The 23,170-nt window shown below is 32.7% G+C and overlaps 3 protein-coding genes across 4 annotated transcripts; 2 read left to right on the forward strand and 1 right to left on the reverse strand.

Annotated features, from left to right (window-relative positions):
- Nucleotides 1-3,268: 3,268 nt before the first annotated feature.
- CLF (SET domain-containing protein) lies at nucleotides 3,269-10,110 on the forward strand. The gene is made up of 17 exons (XM_079035162.1): nucleotides 3,269-3,518; nucleotides 4,911-5,012; nucleotides 5,127-5,449; nucleotides 5,553-5,714; nucleotides 5,826-5,910; nucleotides 5,997-6,143; nucleotides 6,262-6,309; nucleotides 7,036-7,101; nucleotides 7,178-7,851; nucleotides 7,936-8,089; nucleotides 8,183-8,403; nucleotides 8,538-8,669; nucleotides 8,838-8,928; nucleotides 9,047-9,094; nucleotides 9,208-9,336; nucleotides 9,432-9,509; nucleotides 9,580-10,110. The coding sequence occupies exons 1-17, from the start codon at nucleotides 3,447-3,449 to the stop codon at nucleotides 9,772-9,774; spliced, it is 2,727 nt and encodes a 908-aa protein (XP_078891288.1). The 5' UTR covers nucleotides 3,269-3,446; the 3' UTR covers nucleotides 9,775-10,110.
- An 841-nt stretch (nucleotides 10,111-10,951) lies between these two features.
- LOC145097578 (CBS domain-containing protein CBSCBSPB5-like) lies at nucleotides 10,952-12,580 on the reverse strand. Of its 2 annotated transcripts, none has more exons than XR_013704399.1 (3): nucleotides 11,935-12,580; nucleotides 11,399-11,801; nucleotides 10,952-11,309 (listed from the first exon to the last, which is right to left on the reverse strand). XR_013704399.1 is itself a non-coding variant. In XM_079035163.1 (3 exons), the coding sequence occupies exons 1-3, from the start codon at nucleotides 11,706-11,708 to the stop codon at nucleotides 11,158-11,160; spliced, it is 363 nt and encodes a 120-aa protein (XP_078891289.1). In that variant the 5' UTR covers nucleotides 11,709-12,576; the 3' UTR covers nucleotides 10,952-11,157. The 2 variants fall into 2 exon arrangements, 1 of the variants encoding a protein (XP_078891289.1); XM_079035163.1 differs by having other exon boundaries at nucleotides 11,399-11,534; nucleotides 11,634-12,576.
- Nucleotides 12,581-18,012: 5,432 nt separating this feature from the next.
- Nucleotides 18,013-21,026, forward strand: LOC145097579 (PLC-like phosphodiesterases superfamily protein). The gene is made up of 8 exons (XM_079035164.1): nucleotides 18,013-18,429; nucleotides 18,547-18,669; nucleotides 18,763-18,900; nucleotides 18,995-19,093; nucleotides 19,188-19,491; nucleotides 20,261-20,484; nucleotides 20,561-20,647; nucleotides 20,772-21,026. Exons 1-8 carry the CDS (start codon nucleotides 18,316-18,318, stop codon nucleotides 20,961-20,963), a joined length of 1,281 nt encoding a protein of 426 aa, XP_078891290.1. The 5' UTR covers nucleotides 18,013-18,315; the 3' UTR covers nucleotides 20,964-21,026.
- The last annotated feature ends 2,144 nt before the right edge of the window (nucleotides 21,027-23,170 follow it).

The following is a 23,170-nucleotide window of genomic DNA, read 5'->3' on the forward strand; positions in this document are numbered from 1 at the left end:
AAGTTACTAGTGTACCTGCTCAACTTGCCCATAACAAATGCAATATTAGGTCTGGTACTTGTCATGACATACATCAAGCTACCAATAGCCTTAGAATATTCCAATTGTGAATTAGGAACCCTATTATTTAGCATTAATTTCACACTTGGATCTATAGGAGTACTCATAAGAGAACAATCGGTAAAATTAAACAGCTTGAGAATTTTCTCAATACAATGACTTTGAGTCATTACCAAACCTTTGTTCATCCTTTTAATTCTCATTCCAATAATTAAATCAACTTATCCTAAATATTTCATGGAAAAATTAGATGATAACAGTTTCTTTGTTTCATCTACTTGATTTTGGTCGGTACCAAAAATCAACATGTCATCGACATATAAGCAAATGATCACTCCAGCTCTGGTAACATCATCAGATCTACTGTAAACACATTTTTCACATCGGTTTCTCTTGAAAACCAGAAGGCAAAATAACCTCATCAAACTTTTGATGTCATTGTTTAGGCGCTTGTTTCAACCCATACAAAAATTTGACAAGTTTACAAAACATATGCTCTTTACCGGGCATAATGAAACCTTCTATTTGTTCCATGTAAAATTCCTCATCAAGATCACCATTTAAAAAGTGTTTTTTTCACATCCATTTGGTGAATAACCAGATTGTGGATACTTGCCAAGGCAATCAACAATCTAATAGCAGAAATACGTGCAACCGGAGCATACCTAAAAACATCACACTACGCTTACTAATTTAGTTACAAAATTAGTTTACCATTTTTAACCAAAACACCAACTACATATTGAAATATTCAAAACAAATATATTCTTCTTCTAAATCTAAATTCCATAGTTCCAATTCCATAAACACAGGTACTTGTCATTCTACACTTGTTATTAACATTCATTAACTTCAATATCCTCATTACATGCATTTTATACTTGTATTTAACCTTCAAGAACTTTGTACATTATATAATTAATATTAATTTATTTGGAACTAGGTTATAAAACCCATCTACACACATACACCTTCATAGTCTCCATTCTCGAAACTAACGAAACTTGATTTTTTATCCTAACTTATCAAGTTAAAAAGCATTATATTGCTTTATTATAACATCCTAAAATATTTAAAATTTTGGAATGTTACAGACACTAGCCTAAATTGTTAGTAGGTGTACAAAAAATATTTATGATATTTTTTGTTCACAAACCAAATATCATCACCCTTCTAATTCTAAGTCATTATCTGTAAAACAAAATATTTATGGTTTTATATCGAGGATATAACTTATTCATGTCTCCATTTATCACTTTTTGAAAATATTAATGTGGTATAGTACCATTAATGGTGACTATGATTCAGTTATCAAGACATGTTGAAAATAATATAGTTTGCTAAGCTTAAGCATTGAACCTTCATCTAACATTAAGTAAATTCATGGCATAATACATCATGGTTTATTTATAGCTTTCCAAAAATGAGACGCAAGAGTTTCTATACATGTTTTTTATTAAGTAAATTCATGGCATAATACATCATGGTTTATTTATAGCTTTCCAAAATGAGACGCAAGAGTTTCTATACATGTTTTTTTTCTCGTAAAATATTAACGATGTAAAGAATATCATTAACCATAAATTTGAGATTTTTAGGTTAATTGATACCTGACTATTGAAAAACATTAGTAAAAAATAATACACATTCAAATTTCAAAGTAAAGTAATTCCTTAATAATCTTTTTAAATCTTATCCACAAATAAAAGAATGCTATAAATAAACATTATGGTTTGATCCTCTTATTTTTTTTTCTCGAACCAAGAGATCCATGAATCGGGATCCTGATGCATATAGATACAAATGGTCCACTGGGAGCAAGAATTTCTAGGAACATTTCGTTTCTAAAAAGTGATGTTTTCTATCAAAATGAATAAAAGTATACTTAGGCCGAAGGGTATACTCCTAAAACCAAGGAACGTAAATAACTTCCAGGTCAACAAACAACACCACCATAAACCAAGATTGTGGTCGCTAGTATACTTCCAGCGCCGAAAAAGAGAGGAAGAAGGTTGCAAGAGGAAAGAAAGGAGAGGCAGAGAGAAGAGTAAATATGACTTACTATGCTGTGTCTTGCGTCACATACCACAAACCACCACTGCCGTGGCACCAGAGACGGTGTGCACGACCAGTGGCAGAGCTTGAAGTTTGGATCTGGGGGGGCGAAAATAGAATTTGTATAAAAATTGAAGAATAGAGGGGGGTCAAAGTCAAACTTTATAGTTTTTGGGCATAATATATAACTTTTTTAATACTTATGGACTAATTATTAAAAAAAAAAATAGGGGGAGAGGGGGGGGGGGCACAGCCCCCCTGACCATATATAAGCTCCGCCAATGTGTACGACCGTGACCACAATGCGACCTGTCCACGAGATGCTCGTGGCTTGTATCCATGAGGGCCTTATAACAACTTTTAAACACATGATTAGATCATCAACAATTATAATATTCTAGTTAATAGATACTTTTTAAGGTTATCTCAAACAAAATTTATCAACCAAGCACATAAAGTTTAACCATTCAATGTTATAAATTTATCATCAATTGTCGTATTGTTGACGAAGTTATTTGCTAGACGACTATAAGTTTCTTTTTAAAGATCATTGCTGTTTTCGTCATTTTGTAATGATGTCTTAATCACGTATCGCTTAATATTATATGCTAAATTATCTTGATTAATAATTGTGTTGATGTGTTATTTATAAATCATTTTGTAAGCAAAATTTTAATTAATTTTTATAACGAAGTTGAAATGTTATCAAAATTTTAATTAATTTTAAATATGTTTTTTTTTTCGTTTCACCCTGTAATTTTCATACAAATTATTACATCTACCATTTTATTTTTATTCTTTTCCTATTTTTTCTTGCTGACTAATGACTAGGACAGTGACCAAATATGGGATAAAAAACAGACAAAATCATCAAAGCTCTTCTAATATCCTTAGAAAAATTGTCAATTTTAAATAAATTTAATATAAAAGAATAATCGTACAAAATTATTAAAAAAAAAACATAATAACTCATTTTTGACAAAATAATGAAAAATGTATTAGATATTTTTGTCCACAGCGAATAGTAACTGCGATTTTCAAAATGAAAGCCACGTATATAATTCCGCTCAAACTTTTCCCCTTTTTCTCTTTTAACCATATTTTCTACCCCATCGGCCCACCAACATACTGACTCAGACTCGGCCGTTGCCTGATTAAATAATTCACATATAAGTATTGACTCCGCGCCTCCCCAAAATCTTACAACCTAGGGTTTCAAACCCTGTAATTTCTCTCGTCAATTCTACTCCGCATTTGCATGAGTCCGATCTCATACTGCACGTCGTTGCCGGTGTGTGCTCCTCTACAGTTTACACTCTCGGCGGCCGGAAATGTCGTCGCCGGCGGTCCCTCTTCCATCGTATACAGCCGCCGGTCGATCGGAGTCTCCAGATGTATCTACGGTAACTATGAGATTCGTTAATGCGTGTAGTTACTTGCTTGTCTGTTTTATTTTGGAAATGATTTTTTAATCAGACGAAAGTAGGAAAAATCTGTAGTTTGCTTAGTTTATGTGTCCTTGTGTTTGTTTCCGTGCAATCTACGGAAATGCTCTTGCTGATTCACGATAGAAAGACTTGCTGCTTAAATTTGTAGCAACATTGTGTTGTAGACGCTGGAATGTTGTTCGAACCAGCTGCATTGGCGATGCAAAACGTTCGAAATGCTTACTTATGTTTGACAATGGGGTTTTGCAAGGAAGTATTAGGCTACGGTATATCTTACACGCACACTTTGTAGGATTCAGATTTTTTATTGTATCTCTGTTAGTATTTCTAAAAATTGCTCAGTTTTGCTGAAGACAAATTTCTATCAATGCCTTAAAACCATGACCAGAGTTTCTTCTTGTTTTGCTAAATACCAGCCGTTATTTAGAACTAGAAATGCTAGAGCAAATAGCCAGTAGTAAACTGTTAGCCATTGACCTATCAAAAAATGAGCCAACAACATCATTCTAGGAATATTTCAGAAGCTTCATTCACATGATCTGTCCAGCATCAACAAAATATATAACCGAGTTTCCATTAGGTTAGTGGTTATAAGCAAAGATGAATGTTATAACTTATAATGTTTCATGATTAATATAGTTGATGGAATAAACTTGCTTGGGCAATAGAAGAGACTGGTTGCATGAGAATATTTATTAAAGACACTTTACTGAAGTCAAGCGGTATTTCTAATGAGATTCAATAGGATATAGTGTGTATAGATTTATGCATGATTTTTTCCGAAGATACTTAAATGCATTTAAGTATAGTTCCATATCGAGCTAAATCCGGACGAAGCGTATAGGGACTTGAATTGTACAAACCTAATAGCATTATGAGTTATAAAAAGCCTTTAAGGTAAATGATAAAAATATCGATTTGTTTGAAAGTTTCATGTCAAAGTAAATGAGGTAGCTTTGTTGTACACAACACACACATGGTGATTCCAAAACCCCACTTGGGGATTACAAAGAAACCCATTGATTTCACTTTTTTTAAACTTTCTGTTCATATCACAACAATATCTCACCAAATCTTACCCAATAAGGTATGCTCGCTTACGTCTTCTTACACTTGTAAATCTAGCTATTGCTTTCCAAAAATTTCAGAGACAATGTACAAGAGCAACCATGATGCATTGCAATGATGTTTGCAACACCATGAGTGAACTTTTAGAAATAAATCCATTGAAATATTTATTCAATTGGACTAATCACCCTACATGTCCACTTCTACATAGTTTTACTAATTACTATATGAATTCTTTATCACAATTCGGGATACTAAACTAGTATCTACATTGCTCAGATTGTGGGACCACAAGGAGCAGCTATTGCTCCTGAAGAAATTTCACTGGTTATCGAATCTTTCAAGAAGAAAGTTGATGCTGATCGTTGTGTTTATATCATGGTTAGTGTAATAACACTCCATAATGTTGTCATCATATGACAATATTCCTTTCCTAGTTTATCATAGAATCTTGATCATGATTTATGATCCTTTGATATGTTGTTATGTGTACAGAAAAGAATGGAAGAGAACAGGATTAAGTTGGCTGAAGTCACCAACAACCATTACAAGCTGTCAGTAGAAAGAAGAAACCTAAAGACTAGTGTTGCAGATCAAACTGTTGATTTATTAACAAAGAGACAAAAAGATGCCATTGATATGCAAAATGGTGTGAATGCAAACAATGATGATAGTGACAGCAGCAGCTCTCAAGAAGATGGACATGCTTCAGCCATTCTTTTAGGATCTAGCATTGCAGTAAAAAATGCTGTCAGACCTATCAAGCTTCCTGAAGTGGATAAATTACCTCCTTATACCACTTGGATTTTCTTGGATAGGTGATCTTGATTTGCTATTTCTAAATTCTATCACAATTTTTTGTGAAATTTAAGCTGCTAATATTGTTAATTGTTTCTTTTTATGTGACTATGAATGATACAGAAATCAAAGAATGACAGAAGACCAGTCTGTATTGGGTCGAAGGAGAATCTATTATGATCAAAATGGTGGTGAAGCTTTGATTTGTAGTGACAGTGAAGAGGAAGCAATTGATGAAGAAGAGGAAAAGAAAGAGTTTGTTGAGTCTGAAGATTACATCATCAGGTTCTTGTATCTCAAATTATTTACTCTTGTGATCCCCATCAACTCATCTTTTTTATTTTTTATACCAACCCATGTTCATAATTTTAATTTTATTTTGTTTAATAATTTCAGAATGACCATTCAACAACTTGGCTCATCTGATGCTGTTTTGGATTTACTAGGACAACGGTTGTCCAGAAAACCTTCTGAACTCAAGGTAACAACTTTTTAATTATATGAAATTTAGGTGCAAATGTTTTGTTTTGTTTTTTTTTTTACACACCAAGGAACTTTTTTATACAGGCAAGATATGAAGTCCTTGTGAATAGAGAGAATGCTGTTGAAGTCTCCAAACCAGGAAATGTGGAGTTTGATATGAGTTCATTGTTTGATAAAGATCTTGAAGCAGCATTAGACTCATTTGACAACCTATTTTGTCGCAGATGTCTTGTAAGCATTTTTATTTTTCATCTTTTCTTCTTGAATTTTTGATCAATTGTCGCTCATGTATTTGGTTGCTATACATTACATGTTTTAATTAGATGTTCTTTTGTTTTTTATTTTCCAGATATTTGACTGTAAATTACATGGATGCTCACAGGACCTTATATTTCCTGTAAGTTCATGTTATCTTACTCCTTCTGTCAACCTGTCTCTAAACTTGTCATACTTTTTATTTTATTTTTTGTCCCCAAAAACAAACCCATCTTGAAATTTATCGTTTAAGATGATCTTAGGGCATGTTTGGTTCATGGATTCCAACGGAATCTGAAGGAATTGGAATCTCGAATTCCATTCCTGGAGATGGGTGCTAAGAATTGAATTCCATACTTTTTTTTTCATTAAATGACTAAATTGTCCTCACAAACACATCTTTTTTTTTTTTTTTTTTTTTACTTTCTGGTTTCTTGAATAAGTTTACAAACCAATCTGAATTCCATTCTGGGACATGTTTGGTTCATGGATTCCAACTGAATCCAAAGGAATTGGAATCTCGGATTCCATTCCGGGATGTGTTCAGTTGTCAAACCAACAAAACTGAATCCCAAAAGATTCCTTCAAAATCCATGTTTGAGAGATTTCATCATTCCTGGAGATGGGTGCTATACTTTTTTTTTTTCATTAAAAGACAAAATTGTCCTCATAAACACATTAAAACACAAACACATTCTTCCCTTTTTACATTTTCGGGAATTTCTTGAATAAATTTACAAACCAATCTAAAAATAGCAAAAGAATGAATAGTATTAAATTCCATCTCATTTCTTGATCTTGCCAACCAAACATTTAACGGTTTCTAGATATCATTAATGACCATAATAACCCTAACATTTCTATTCAGGTTGAAAAGCATTGTGCCCGTGTGGAAGAAGAGAAGGTGCCTTGTGGTCCCCACTGTTATCGCCAGGTAATCATCAATTTCATATAAACATTACTATTTACTACACATGCTCTTGTAACACTATATAAACTTCAATCTTTAGGTCCAAAAGACGGAGGGCATTTCAGTCACATCACCTACACAGCTCAACAGTGAACAAAAAGCCACTCCAAAATCTTCAGATGGCAATGGTGTTCATAAATCAAGAAAAAAGTCCAAAACTTTGTCTGTATTACAGAAGTTAAAATCTTCCAGGAGTGAAAACACTTCATCAAACACTAAAAACATGACTGAAAGCAGCGAATCAGAAACTAGACCCACTGTTCATGATGGGCATTCTAGTAAACGTGGGACCCGCCAAAGGAATAGCAAACACATTGCTGATCATGTTATGGTTGCAATAAAGAAAAGACAGAAAAAGCCCACTGCTTCCGATTCCGATTCCATTTCTGTTCCCAGTGGAAGCCTCGGCTCACATAAAGAAAATGAGGAAGCCAGCTCCTCGTCTTTGAAGGTGAAGTCTTTGAGTGGGAGACGGGGTAGGCGAAAAGACTCATTTGCCCCTGCTGGTGGTGATAGGTCGTCTTTTCAGGCGGAAGCTTCTGATTGCCCTTCCAAGGAGATCACCAGTAAACACAATGAGAAATGGAAGAAAGAAGAGTTTGTGGATGAGAGTGTTATGTGTAGACAAGAAGTAGAACAGATTGAATTCAAAAGCTGGAAAACAATTGAAAAGTCTCTTTTTGAAAAAGGGTTGGAGATTTTTGGAAGAAACAGGTTAGTAGTAGCACGCTAGTATTTTCCACTTTTTCATTATATATAATTAATAATAATGTCTATTCATTTACATTATTACTGCAGCTGTTTAATAGCTAGGAATCTAATGAACAACATGAAGACATGTTCAGAGGTATTCTACGCCATGAATTCCTCAGAAAACAAGCTATCATCTCAAGGGGGCGATGGCACATCTTCTCTAGGCGATGGATCCAGAATCGATTCTAACGAAAACATGGTCACACATCAAATCATCAAATATATTATGATTACATTAATAATGATGAAAAAATATTAATTTTCTTTTATTTATTTATTTATTTAAAATCAGGGTACGACGCTAAGAAGAAGATCAAGATTCTTACGCAGAAGAGGAAGAGTTCGTCGTTTAAAATATTCATGGAAATCTGCTGGATACCATTCAATGAGGAAAAGAATCTCTGATAAAAAAGAACTCCCTTGTCGCCAATATAACCCATGTGGTTGTCAAACTTCATGTGGGAAAGAATGCTCTTGCCTTGTCAGCGGGACTTGCTGTGAAAAATACTGCGGGTAGGTTATATATATATATATATATATATATATATATATATATATATATATATATATATATATATATATATATAACTCTATTTATATTAATTTTTTTTTTAATTAATTTTTTGATATGATGATATCATGAATAGATGTCCGAAAACATGCAAAAATCGTTTTAGAGGATGCCATTGTGCGAAAAGTCAGTGTAGAAGTCGTCAATGCCCTTGCTTTGCTGCGGGTCGAGAATGTGATCCGGATGTGTGCAGAAACTGCTGGATCGGGTCAGTTTTTTTTACTGAATTAAAAGAGTTGATTCTTTATTCATTTTGCTTACGTGGCAAGACAAATTACCAAATATAAAAACCCTAAATCAAGTTTAAACCTAAAAAATAAAAACTCACAAATCCAAAAAAATTTGGATTCTGCGTAATTTGATTTTGTAACTGTAGGTGTGGCGATGGGACTCTAGGGATTCCAGGGCAAAGAGGTGATAATTATGAATGTAGAAATATGAAGCTTCTCCTCAAACAACAACAGCGGGTAATTTTATTACACCATCTTTCTTCTTATCAAACTTAATTATAGATTTATAGTTAGTTTGAACTTTGAAGCTTAGAGATGTGATTATTTGACATATATCCTTTAATTTAATTTACAGGTTTTATTAGGAAGGTCTGATGTCTCAGGCTGGGGAGCCTTTTTAAAGGTAAGCTGCAGGAGGAGGACTATATGTTTATATTTGTATATTTTTATATATTAGTTTTCTTGACGCAACTAATAATAATAATAATAATTTTTTAATTAATTACTGGTGTACAGAATAGTGTACCTAAACATGAATATCTGGGTGAGTACACTGGAGAATTGATCTCACATCGTGAAGCTGACAAACGTGGAAAGATTTACGATCGTGAAAATTCATCCTTCCTTTTTAACCTCAATGACCAGGTACTATAACTTAATTTATTTATATATAAAAGTGATTTGTTATATTTTTCCATAAAGCAAACATAATAATAGTATATTTTACTTATGAAATGCAGTACGTTCTTGATGCTTATCGAAAGGGCGATAAACTGAAGTTCGCTAATCATTCCCCTGTTCCAAATTGTTACGCAAAGGTATATATTTATGATAAGGCCATTTTTGTCTTTTACAAATATTTATGATTATTTGGTTTGGTTTGGTTAGGTGATAATGGTGGCGGGAGATCATAGAGTTGGAATATTCGCTAAAGAAAGAATAAGTGGTGGGGAAGAACTGTTTTATGATTACCGATACGAACCGGATAGGGCACCTGCTTGGGCCAAAAAACCAGAGTCATCATCCGCTACAAAAAAAGAGGAAACCGGTCCTTCTAGTGGGCGTGCAAAGAAGCTTGCTTGATTCATCATCATCATCATATGCTTACTAATTTTCTATATCTCAAATGATTAACCGAATACTACACACAAGTAAGTATTTTTGGGAATTAATTCTTTATGGAGTTGATACTTGATAGGGTGGTAAAAAAAAATTATTTTTTTGTGGTTCCCCATTCCCGGTGAATTAGATCCGGATCCGAGATATAGGTGAGTTTAGGGGAAAGGTCTTGAACTTGTAACTTGTAAGGGACACGTGTCTTTTTGACCAGCGTTTTGTGTTGTGTTGTGGAGGTGTTTGGTTTGGTTTGTTTTGGCTGGTTTTTAACTTTTAAACAAAGGAAATAGACAATTTACAAAAGACCTAATTTTGCTTGCTTTCTTTCTTGTTCTTATTACTTCTTACTTGCGCCTTAAAAAGGTAAAATAAAAAGAAGCGGGTTATCTATCAAACATTTTTTTTGGGAGAAATACCTTCTTGGTGATGAAATTTCAAGGTGTTAAAATAAATCTTGAATACACAAATTTGAATTTATTGCATCCTTGTGATCCACATATGCAGATCTTATAGATTCCTTGATATACATGTCATCCAACATGGTCTTAATGATCAAAAAATCTATGCGACATTGACATGACATGGTGTCCATTTGTATTTTTGTTTACTTTTAACTTCTAAATTCTTAAAAATTAGGCTTTACCTAACATTTTATTTCAATTGTATTTTTTTAGTTACAATTTTATCAAATAGTCTTTTACCCTGATTCTCAATCTCTCAACTTGATCACAAATATAACAAGATGATTTTTATAAAAATGATGGCATGTCTTCATAGTAAGCGGTTTTACTTCCCGGATATTGCCAACATAAGGGTGTGTCTTGGTAGCGTGTATTTTAGTTGTTTTTTTTAAAAATATTGTGTCAGTGTCACATACATGTCATAAAACTGGTATTCATAATGCATAGTTTAACAAAATAGTTGAATAAGATGAAATCCTTAGTTAACATTCAAAGTATTTAGAGTTTAATGGAGTAAATGTTTATTGATTTTTGTAGTTGAATGTTCAATGAGAAAAAAACAAGTTTTTTCTAATTATTTAAAAAAAAAATATGCTATTGAACTTTATAGTTGAAGTTGTATGAAAAGTCAATATGTCATATACACTATGGATTTTCTAATAAAATGTCACAATGGTCAAATACATCCAAAATCGTGTTTTTAAGGTCTAAATTATTGTTTTTTTGAACTATCATACAAAGAAAAATATAATTCTCAAATAATTATATAATGAAAATTTATCATTAATCAAAAAAATAATAACAATAAAAACTTACAAGCAGATTCTCACAAATCCGAGAGATGCATGCATGCATGCATGTGATTTTATTTGTTTGTTCATTAAATCCTTCAACAATACCTCTCAAGGGCATCCCAATTCGCTGCCATAAGCTTAGCGGCTTTCCTTCCCATAATTTTGTCAGCATCACGTAAACAATCCATAATGCAAACTAAACCAATAACCTCCCCCTTCTCTATAACAGGCAATCGTGTAACTTCTCCTGCATGCATAATTTAATTCATAAGATTATAGAAAAGGTTCATCAAAAAGTAATTAAGCCCAATATAAATTATTTGTTACAAACTAAACCTTGCACCATCTTCTGTAGGGCTTCCACATAAAGAGTATCAGACAAAACAAAAATCGGATTCCATGTCATCACCTTCGAAACAGGTGTGTTCACCAAATGATCAATCCCATGATTAATAACTCTTGTTGCAATATCCTTCAAAACATCAAAAACACATGAACTTTATTCTAATCCGATCAATCAATCACAATGTAACATGGCTATACATGTGACGATTGATCAAGACAATTAAACCTCCTGTGTCAATATGCCACTGAGTAACCCAATTGAGTCGATGAGTACAAGAAAATCAACGTCACTAGCAGCCATATGACAACGGGCTTCATAAATAGTTGTGGTGTCGGGTAATGTCACCAATGGACGTAAGTATTGCTTTACTGTTTGATCTTCGTTTAAGCTCCTCTTATTTTAGAAACACAGTTAATTAATCAGGTTTCGGATGTTTAATTAAAATGACAAAATTAAATAAATATTTCAGTAACACTCGTGATATTTTGACCCAAAATCTAACATATTAGTGGAGGAGGAGTCGTACGTTCTTAGTTCGTTGGTAGTATTTGAAAATGGATTGCTAGATTGCTCCAGATGACGACGTCGTACAGCTGATTGTTGTGGTGGTGGAATGACAAATTCATCACAGGCTTCATAAGGATTGACGACGGGATATACAGAAGTGTTCGCGTGCACAAAATGTGAAAGAGAAGCACCACGGCGGCGATAGGTTTCATTCCACTCACCGGTGCCAATGAGTAGTGGATTACTTGATTGCTCCGGTTGAGGTCGCACAGCTGATTGGCAAATTCATCATCGGCTTCATAAGGATCGATGACGCGATATACAGAATTTTTTGTGTGAACGAATTGTGAAAGACTAGCACCACCACCACGGCGGCGATCGGTTTCGTCCGACGCACCTGGAAGTGGGTTTCTTGAATGCATCAGGGGACGCATTGCTGTATGTTGCGGAGGTGGCATGAAAAAATCATGATAAACTAATTTATCCGCCGGAAACTGCTGTTGAGAGCTCGATCCTGATAAATCTGTTTGAATCGATTGCATCTTCAACGATTGCTGAGGGTTGACCATTTGGTTTTAAGCTCCGAGAGGCCCATGAGGAAGGAGGAGGTGTTGCATAGGGAAAAGAGTACATGGGGTTGACTTCTTAAATATTTTACAAGAAAGTCCCTTGGCTTATTGGTTTTTCACATAAACTCCTCAAGAAATTCTCAAAGTTTGTCAAGAAAAAAAAGTATGATTTCAAAAAAAGTGAACCCATTTGACGAGATATTCATTTTTGTTAAGTTTATATTAAAAATAAGGGTACCTATACGGTGCTCTTTTTAAGTCCTTGCAAAAAATGCTACATATTTATCAACTTTTATATAGAGAAAACGATGAGCCACTTAATATAAAAAACATTAGAAAATGTAAAGCAATTATTTATTAACAAGTGTGAGTTATTATTTTCTTACAAGGCTTTCAAAGATAAGTGGAATTGACAAGCAAATATGATATAGGTGACATTGTGAAATAATTTGAAATGATTGTTGTGAACGGTCTAAATGAACAAAAACATATCTTTTTATTTGTTAGATAAATGAACAAGCACAAACAATAGTTTCGTTTGTTCATTTATATTTACAAACATTCATGAACATTTGTTTATGCTTATACATATTAGCTCTTTTCTAACGAGATCTACTTAATGGTTTGTTCATATATGTTCTTTCTTGATTTGGATTCTTATGTTCATTCTTTTATATGTTATTCTTGATTTTGTTGTTTATGTTTTATTTAGATCATACAGTGATGTGCACTATACTATATACCGCGGTATAGTGCGGTATGCGGTAACATTGCACCAACCCCCCAAAAAAAGTCTGGTATGCATACATTACATTGTGTTACAATTTTACTGCACGGGAAAAAAGGCATTCATTCAAATGTTGTACTTCATTTATAAAAATATGTATTGTGGTGGGTGTGGTATGACACCCACCAGTTTTGGAGGACGAAGCAAAAAAACGAAGTGGCAATGCAAAAGTGTGGTATGTACAGTATGACGCCCATCATCCTTATGTTTGTTAATGTTGATATATGTTCATTTATGTTTATTTATGTCTTTTCATTTATATTTGTTCGGTTATGATTGTTTAACATCTTAACGAATATAAGCGAACAAACATGGACAAGATAATAAGCTGAGATTGCTGAGATTGATGTCAATGAGACAAAAATTATATTTGTTTGTTGCAACCAAAAAGATGGAACTAGATATGACAAAGACTCACTCTCAATTTATCATGTGCAAAGGAAAAAAAATTATTCATCATACTTATTTTACAAAATAACTTGAAAATGCTTGTCATTTTTAGTCATGCCTCTGTTTACAAATGAAGCCTTAGTCAAGTAGGGTGTATTTGTTACATATGATAGGATTGGGTGAACTGGACAAGTTTTTCAGGGATATGGTTTTTTAATGAGCATGATGAGGATATTTATGTCTTTTGCACATATGCGAAATCGAGAGCCGAGTATCTGTCCTACTTTTTTCATTCTTTTGGTTACGACAAAAAATCCAACTTTTTTGTGTTAGTCTCGTTAGTAATAAATTGCAGTTTTGTGTTGGTTCTTTTTAAATATTATATTTGGTCATGTCATCGTCTGGTACAAATAAAGAGGAAATGAGTTCTTTTAGTGGGAGTGCAAATAATTTTTAGCAATAAAATCTTTACAAAGATGAGTTTTAGGTATGTTGTATCCTGCAAAATGGACACATGTTTGCATCTTGTAAGGGGCATTTTGTTGAAACGATAACTCTTTTTACAAAAATCCACACGTGTTTTGTTGCCTTACCAACCTTAATTGTGTCCAACATATGTTATGTTAAGATTGTCGTTTCAAACTGCTTGAACATATCAACATGGAAGTTGGAACAATATAGATTTATGAATGAGTCTGGGTTACGGGTTAAAAGGGTTATAAAGAAGCTTAGCTAAAAAGCAAGTGATAACATATCCTATAAGTCATTTAGAGTTTATTATTAACAATACAACTTCAAAATTGTTTTGGTGGAAGTTGTAATTATACATTAATAAAATAGTAACCAGTAGCAGACCCGGGCCCAATAAAATAACCTAGGAGCCTCATCCGGGCCCGAAAATTAAATTTTTTCGATATTTTATATATTTTAATAGTATTAAAAATTTAATAAAGATGTCTTCAGTTGAGTTGGTTGGCCAGCTATTAGCATTTTTTTTTACATTACCATCAAACACTTTCTACACAATTTTTTTTATTCTTTTCAAATTTTATTGGGTCTGCCATTTGGTTTCAAAATATTAAAAAAATTATGATTCTAATTTATTTTATGAAAATATTTCCTTAATTCTCAAAGGCTTCTTACTTTACTAAATCCTTAATTTTCAAATTTTATTGGGCATGATTTATTTAAATATATAGGATACATGAATTTTCTTTATTATTTACTTGATAACCTTTATAATATTTAATAATTTTTTTAATTTCAACCCCCATATGTTTATATATACGATTTAAATTTCATTATCATAGTTCCCAATTCTCATGTAACACTTTAAAATATATTACTAATTTTAATTTATAATATATTTATCATTTAAATTTATATACGAAAGGATGTTGCTTGGATAATATTGTTTGGTTTGTTTTTTTTGGGTTTTATATATAAAATTAGTCTTTTTAAACATAGAGTGGTTTAGGTGTTCAGATTTTAGTTTTGGTTTATTATTATTATTATTATTATTATTATTTGCATGACCTAGTAGTCGTATTGGTTAGTATTTATCTTAGACCATTAAAACAATATATATATATATATATATATATATATATATATATATATATATATCATTTAAGATTAAAAAAATAAAGATCTTGAAATTCAACCTTTATATATATATATATATATATATATATATATATATATATATATATATATATATATATATATATATATAGTAGGATCAAATGAGAACACCTAAAAGGTTGAGAACGCGAGAACAGATCTCGATCATCTACGTTTTAAGATGTGTGGCTATAATTAATTGTTATTTTTCTAATTATCAATACATTTAAATTTTAATTTTTAAATTAAAGAAAATTATAAAGGGTATTAAGGTAAATAAACATGACCCTAATTTTGTAAACTCCTATAATTACTCTCTGCCTCTCTATTTCGTTGACCTAATTTCCTACAACATACAATTGACACCTCCATCGTCTTACCGTCTCATACCCACATGACCATGCTACTTTTATCATCATCGGACCTTGCCATCACCAAAACCCTCCAAGACGTCACTTGAAGGGACCGGAGAAAACAAAGAATCGAAAGCAGCAAGGTTGATGAAAGATGTATGAAGGAAGTGAAGGCAGTCGGCGACGTCTATGGTCGGTCGTTGTGATGGCGTGGGGAGCGTCTCTAGGGTCGACGAGGCTGAAGAGGAGGAAAGGAGGAGACAGCGAGGGGTGGGTCGTCGGTCTCGGTGGATGCAACAATGCGATCGGGGGTTGAAGATGGGGCACCTTTGGTGCTTACCTGGATCGAAGAGAAGAAGAAAAGAGAATGGAAGCAGCGGGATGTGGGGTTTGCCATTGGTTTCCGGTGACAAAGCCCCGACATTGGGTTATTTGGTGATCGAGAAGGCAGCAACGATTCAACAACAGGTAAGGGTTTTTTTTTTTTTTTTTTTTTTTTTTTTTTTTTTTTTTTTTGATTTGGTAGAACTTGATAGGCTCAAGTGGGTGTTTGTTTGATTCCCTTTTTTTGTTATGTTTTGACTGAAATTTGTGGAGTTTGAGGTGGGTTTTTGGGTTTGCTTTTTAACAGAAATTGATGAGCTTAATCAATAGATTTTGGTGGTGTTTTGTTGCTTGAAATAAATAGGAAGAAGATGAACGGGAGTGATGGGAAGGAAGCCTTCAATCCACCTTGGGCTACAATGAACTTAACAGTATCGATTCACTCTTGATGTCGTTGTAGTTGATCGATAATAAAAAACAAATCATGAAGGGGGTGCATGAATGGTTGTATTTATTTATGAATAACACGTGTATTCATTTATTAACAACAGTGTAATTACGTGTGAATGGTTGTATTTATTCATTAATAGTAGTGTATTAATCTGAATGAATGTATTTATTTATGATTAGATGTATTCATTATATGATAGAATGTGTATTAATTTATAAATAACAGTGTATTCATTTGTGAATTGCAATGTATTCATGTATGAATGATTGTATTTATTTATGAAAAGTAGTGTATTCATGTGAATGAGTGTATTTATTTACGATTAGAGGTATTCATTTTATGAAGAAATGATAATTTTTATACTATTTTTATTTTCAATCGATGAAAAATGCATTTAATTATTTGTAATTTGATGTGTTTTCATTTATGATTGGAAGTGTATTGATTTGGGATTGGATTTCTATGCTTTTTTTTTGAAAAACAAAAACGTGAAATATTAGAAAATAATAATTTTTTTAGATTTTCTTTTCAGATTTAAAATAAAAAGAAATATTAATTTTTTAGGTAATTTTTTTTGAAATGGTCATAAATTATTTTTGGGAAAAATCATAAATAAAATATTTATATATATTTCGTTAACTAAAAGGAAATATTATTTTTTTAGGTAATTAAAATCATTATCCCTAGATTTTAGGAAATCATTAATTAATATTTATATAAAGTTACTATTATACCCTTTTATATATATATATATATATATATATATATATATATATATATATATATATATATATATATATAAATTAATTATGATTTACAGTTAGCATTCTTCCTAAACTCAGGCATCATTACTCTGATTGGATATGCTAAAACAAAATAATATCAATAACAATACAAAAGTAGTCAAACCAAATACAATACATGCTAAAGTTTTTGAGAATTTATATCAAGGTTAAAAAGATCTAAACCTGTGTGAACGATACAATTCATTTCAATGTCAATAAATATTTATTGTTGAGTTCAATTGCTAATCTCCATGATATTTTTTTGAGATACAGATATATTTGTTGAAATTCAAGAAGTATACATAGAATTAAACGATGAGTGTATTACAATTAATTCAAATTGAGAGTAATTAGTTTTTTTTTTTTTTAAAACGAAAATTAGGAAATGATTTGGTTTAAACGGAAATTACAAAACCATATTTTTTAAGTTCATGATTTATATCAAAACTATGTAGTTTAGAAGCAAAACGACGTAGTATTAGAAGTTTTATATCTAATATAAGATACATGATAACCATATATTCACTTAAGTGTTGTCCCAAACAGAACACACGCATAAGTTTTTTACTCCGAAGCCTGCGGAAAACAAACTGCTACAAAATAAAAGGTGTTGTGTGTATGCTGTTCCATACGGTATAAAATGATTTTAATAGGATTTTAGAAAAAAAAAAAAAGAAGAAAACTAACACCTAAATCGAAGAGTATGGTTTGTCCAAAATTTATACATACATGCTATGTATGTCTTTTATCAATTTATTAAGAAAATGGTTGGGTTGTTGACAAACATGCATTTAATAATGGTGACAGTAGTCCACACTCCACCGCTGTCATTTCATCCTTCTTGATCCACACACACAGTGTATGTGAACACAACACAAACACATATTCTGTGATCACATCCCACAAGATTTCACACCCCCCAAAATAATGGACACCAAAAAGATCATTTAACTTTACCTTCTACAATGCCTTTCTCTCGTTCCTGAATTCCAAAGAAAGATAAAGAAAAAAAATCCTCAGTCGAACAACTTTTGCTTTTGCTTTAATCCCACACACCAATTATCTACCTTTCTCTATCTGCTCTGCAAAAAAGTTTTTGGGGTTTTGCAGTGCAGCTCATGAAGAAATCATTGCTTCTAGTTGATGCAAATGAGTATCTTTTACTTCTTCTATTTGTTTCAGCTACCTTCTTCTTCTTCACCTCCTTCGCTTGCTCCAATGGCGGATGCCAGGTTTGTCAATTTACCATTTCTCTAAACTTGTGTTACTTTTCGATTTCTGTAGATCTATTCAATTTCGGTTTGATTTTTTGCGAATTGTTGAGTGATTCGATTCCGGAATGTGAACAGATACTAGAATCGTGCTCTGCAGCTACTGATTGTGCAGTTGGTTTGTATTGTGGTAATTGCGCTCAATCGGGGAAAACTCAACCTTTTTGCATTAGAGGTCAAGCTAATGTCCCTACCTCCATTGTAAGTCCTTCCGAAATTGAAGTCTTAATCACGCCTGTTAGTTTCAAAATTTAAGCTCACGTTTCAATGGTTTTGGTCATTAATGGAGGTCAGATCGGTGGGTTGCCTTTCAACAAATACACATGGCTTGTAACACATAATGCGTTTTCCATTGTCGATGCTCCCCTCTTGACAGGTCCTGAGAGAATCACATTTTACAATCAAGAAGATTCTGTCACCAACCAGTTAAGAGTATGTTTATATTGATTTTTAAACACTTGTGAATGGTTTTTCTACTTTTCTTCAATTGTTATGATTTACTTTTATCTGTTTGAATCGATATTAGAATGGAGTAAGAGGATTAATGTTGGATATGTACGACTTTGAGAACGATATCTGGCTCTGCCACTCATTTCATGGCCAATGTTTCAACATCACTGCCTTTGTAATCAACTTCTCTCATATTTAAATTGTTCATACAAAAAATCATAATTACATAAGGAGTGAACCTGATTGTTTGAATTATATATTGTGAATAGCAACCTGCGATTAACACATTGAGGGAAGTGGAAGCGTTCTTGAGTTCCAATCCTAGTGAGATTGTGACAATTATAATAGAGGATTATGTTCATACTCCAAAAGGGTTGAATAAGCTATTCATGGATGCTGGTTTGGATAAATACTGGTTCCCTGTTTCCAAAATGCCCAAAAAAGGTGAGGATTGGCCAACTGTCACCAATATGGCACAAGACAATCATCGGTTGTTGGTTTTCACTTCTGATTCTTCAAAAGAAGCTTCCGAAGGTGTTGCTTATCAATGGAGATACATGGTGGAAAATGATCGTAAGTACAACTATTCTATGTGTGATCATAATATTCTTACAGATTCTTCTAACAACCCCTGATCTGGCCCACACTAAATTAGATACACAACAGCCTGCTAAGATGTCTTTTATGTCAACTATCTTGTAGACTCTTGTGTACCTTATTCTTCCAACAACCCTTAAGCTGACCCACACTGATTTCAGGTACACAAAAGTCTGCCAGATGTCTTTTATGTCAACTGTCTAGCAGACTGTTGTGTACCTTATTCTTCCAACAACCCCTAAGCTGACCCACATTGATTTTAGGTACACAACAGCCTGCTAGATGTCTTTTATGTCAGCTAGCAGGCAGGCTGTTGTGTACCTTATTCTCCCGACAACCCGTGACCCACACCGATTTCAAGTTCACAACAACCTGCTATATATCAACTAGCTAGCAGACTGTTGTGTACCTTATTCTTCCAACAACCCCTAAGCCGACCCACATTGATTTCAGGTACACAACAGCCTGCTAGATGTCTTTTATGTCAGCTAGCAGGCAGGCTGTTGTGTACCTTATTCTCCCAACAACCTGTGAGCTGACCCACACCGATTTCAGGTTCACAACAGCCTGCTATATGTCAGCTAGCTAGCAGGTTGTTGTGTACCTTATTCTTCCAACAACCCTTGGCCCACATTGATTTTAGGTACACAACAACCTGCTAGATGTCTTTGTATGTCAGATATAGCTAGCAGGCTGTTGCGTACCTTTTGCATAGATAGATATCTGATTAATTTTTTTTCTTCAGCTGGGGATCCGGGAATACAACAAGGGTCATGTCAGAACAGAAAAGAATCAAAGTCACTTACTTCAAAATCATCATCTCTTTTTCTCCAAAATTATTTTCCAACAATGCCTGTACAAGCAGAAGCTTGCAAAGAGCATTCAACTCCATTGATGGACATGGTCGGGACCTGCTACAAGGCTGCTGGGAATGTTATGCCCAACTTCTTGGCTGTCAATTTCTACATGGTATTTTCATAGTCTCCTTACAAGGGTAAATTGGTCAATTATTAGTATTATGCTAACTTGTGAGTTTGTTTATCAGAGAAGTGATGGAGGTGGTGTTTTTGATGCTTTGGATCGAATGAATGGCCAAACTTTATGTGGCTGTGTTTCCATCACTGCTTGCCAGGTCAGCATTCATATCCTTTTTATAATTAAATTCAAGAAATAGAAATTTACGAAATAGAAACAAATGAAAGTATAATTATATAACATACAAATAAATAAAAGTATGTTGCTATTATTGTATGTAGGCAGGAGCACCTTTTGGAACTTGTAGAAACAATGCGGTGTTGAATTCAACTTCACCAACGGGTCCTTCCGGAAGCTTTTCAGGAACTGTGCAGTTGACTGGATCTGCTTCTAGAATAAAACCTACAAGTTTTTTAGTCATTTATGGATTTCAATTTTTCGTAATATTGTTGGTATTATATTTTAATAAATAAATAAATATATGTATAATGTTGTGACTTCATATATTAAGTTAAAAATTAGACTAGGTATATATACTTCATGCTCGTTTTACACACATCAAAATGTCAACAAGTATGGTGGATGGATCATGAAGCAAGTAATTTCAAATTTGGGTATGTTTAATTTTTTTTTTTATAACTCATGGCATTTTAAAACAAATTGAATTTTAAATTATTATAAATTTAATTACAGAGAGTAAGTGATTGAGAAGGAGGATTCGGGAGTTGCTTGTATTCGTTTATTTGAAGTGTAATGTTCCCACTTTATCGCATGTTATATTATTAAAGAGTGATTTTTAATTTTAATTTTTTTTCATCTTCATTAATCCACAATTAATTCCATCATTCTTCCATATACAATTTGCTATAACTTGTTTCCAATTTATAAGATATCCGAAACTGAAGTTCATCATCAAAGTTCATATATTCGTCATTAACGTTCAAGATTTATGTCAAGATTAGTTCTTATGTTTTTTTTTTCCACGTTCAAGTCCAACATGTCCAATTAAATAATCTGTGATCACGACCTTTATTTCACAATTGTATTAATTGTTGAACATTGTCTAAAAGTGGATGCAAAATACCTAAGATAATATCCGAACGTATCAGTTATTTATGTTTGTGTTGTTGTTTATGATTGTTTATACGTTGTATGTGTATAAATTATGATATTTCTTCTATAAACAATAATAAATGTGAATCCGAAATAATATTTGGTTATAACTAGTGGTGATGTTCCCTTGCATTGAGTTTATTAACAAGGCGGTCCAGACGGTGTGCAACCCGGAAGACCGTCCAGGGTCCACGTCTCCAGGGGGCCCAAAATTCATGGGCTACGAAGTGTATATATATAAAAAAAATTATTATATAAATTTTTTTAGGGCGTAAAGTTGGTTCAAACTCAAATTAACTCAAAAGATAAATAATTTGACTTCTTGTTATTGCTAATTGAACACATCTATACCGAAGCATAAATGGTTTTTTTTAATCTTTATTATATTTGTCTTTGAAGAGCCATTTTTTTTCCTTCCCGGGCCCCGTATATGTTTGTATCGGCCCTGTTTATTAATAATACTATATGTTTTATTGAATGAAATAATATAAAAGGTTGGTACGTAAGATTACTTATGTAATTTAAGAGAAATACCATATTTATTAAAACAAATAATAAGTGATTATAGAAAGTAGGGGTGAACATTTGGACATGTGGATAGGACCAGACCGTTTTTTTGGACCATTAGGCCGGTTTTCTGTTCTAAGATTTGAGGGCGGTCCGGTCCCGGTTTTTTACCGGTCAGGTCCGACCGGTTCCGGGTAAAAACAGTTGGACCGGCTTATTTATAAAATAAAAAGTTAAGTTTTTAAACAAGTATATCTCATTCGTTTTAAGTCGGATTGATATTCGATTTTTTTCAGCGTGTAATTTAGAGTTTGTAGATGATTTTATACTATAATTTTGTTGTTATATTCAATGAGTTACACTCCATCAAAGTTTGGATATCAAAACTGAAATATTTTAGCTTTTCAGCAATAAATTAAAATTTTGTATTCTGTAAAATTGTTTAAACGAACATATCTCATTCGTTTTTAGTCGGATTGACATGCCTTTTTTTTTCAACGTGTAATTTAAAGTTTGTAGATGATTTTATAATTTTGTTGTTTTTGATATTATATTCAGTGAGTTACTATCAATCAAAGTAAGGATATCAAAGCTGAAATATTTCAGCTTTTCAACAATTATTTTATACAATTATTACTTTTTATTAAATATTAACAACATTTTCATTATGTGTTTATTTAGAGATTACACAAGCTTTAAACATTTTAGATTTAGATGACAATGATATGGAGAAGAGACCAATAGAAGACTAGATTATGACATTTGTGAGTTGGATTAATTTTAAAGTTTAAACTATGATTTTTGGTGTTATGGTAATTACTTTTGTATGTTTGTGTTTAGAACTTTAGATTGTTAACTTTTGTTGGTAAACTTGATATATATTGGTAAACATGTTAGATTTAGATGACAATATATGTCTGTTTGTGTTAAATTGTTACCGGTCCAAACGGGTCCAAGAACCGGAAAACCCAGACCTAGACCCGGACATAGACACCATGGGGGCGTTAAGGGAGGAAAGTGGGCAGGTGCATAGGGACATTTTTTTAATAATATATCATAT

This window comes from Lactuca serriola, chromosome 4 (assembly GCF_051521515.1).
Source record: "Lactuca serriola cultivar US96UC23 chromosome 4, Lser_US96UC23_V15, whole genome shotgun sequence".
Lineage (NCBI taxonomy): Eukaryota > Viridiplantae > Streptophyta > Magnoliopsida > Asterales > Asteraceae > Lactuca > Lactuca serriola.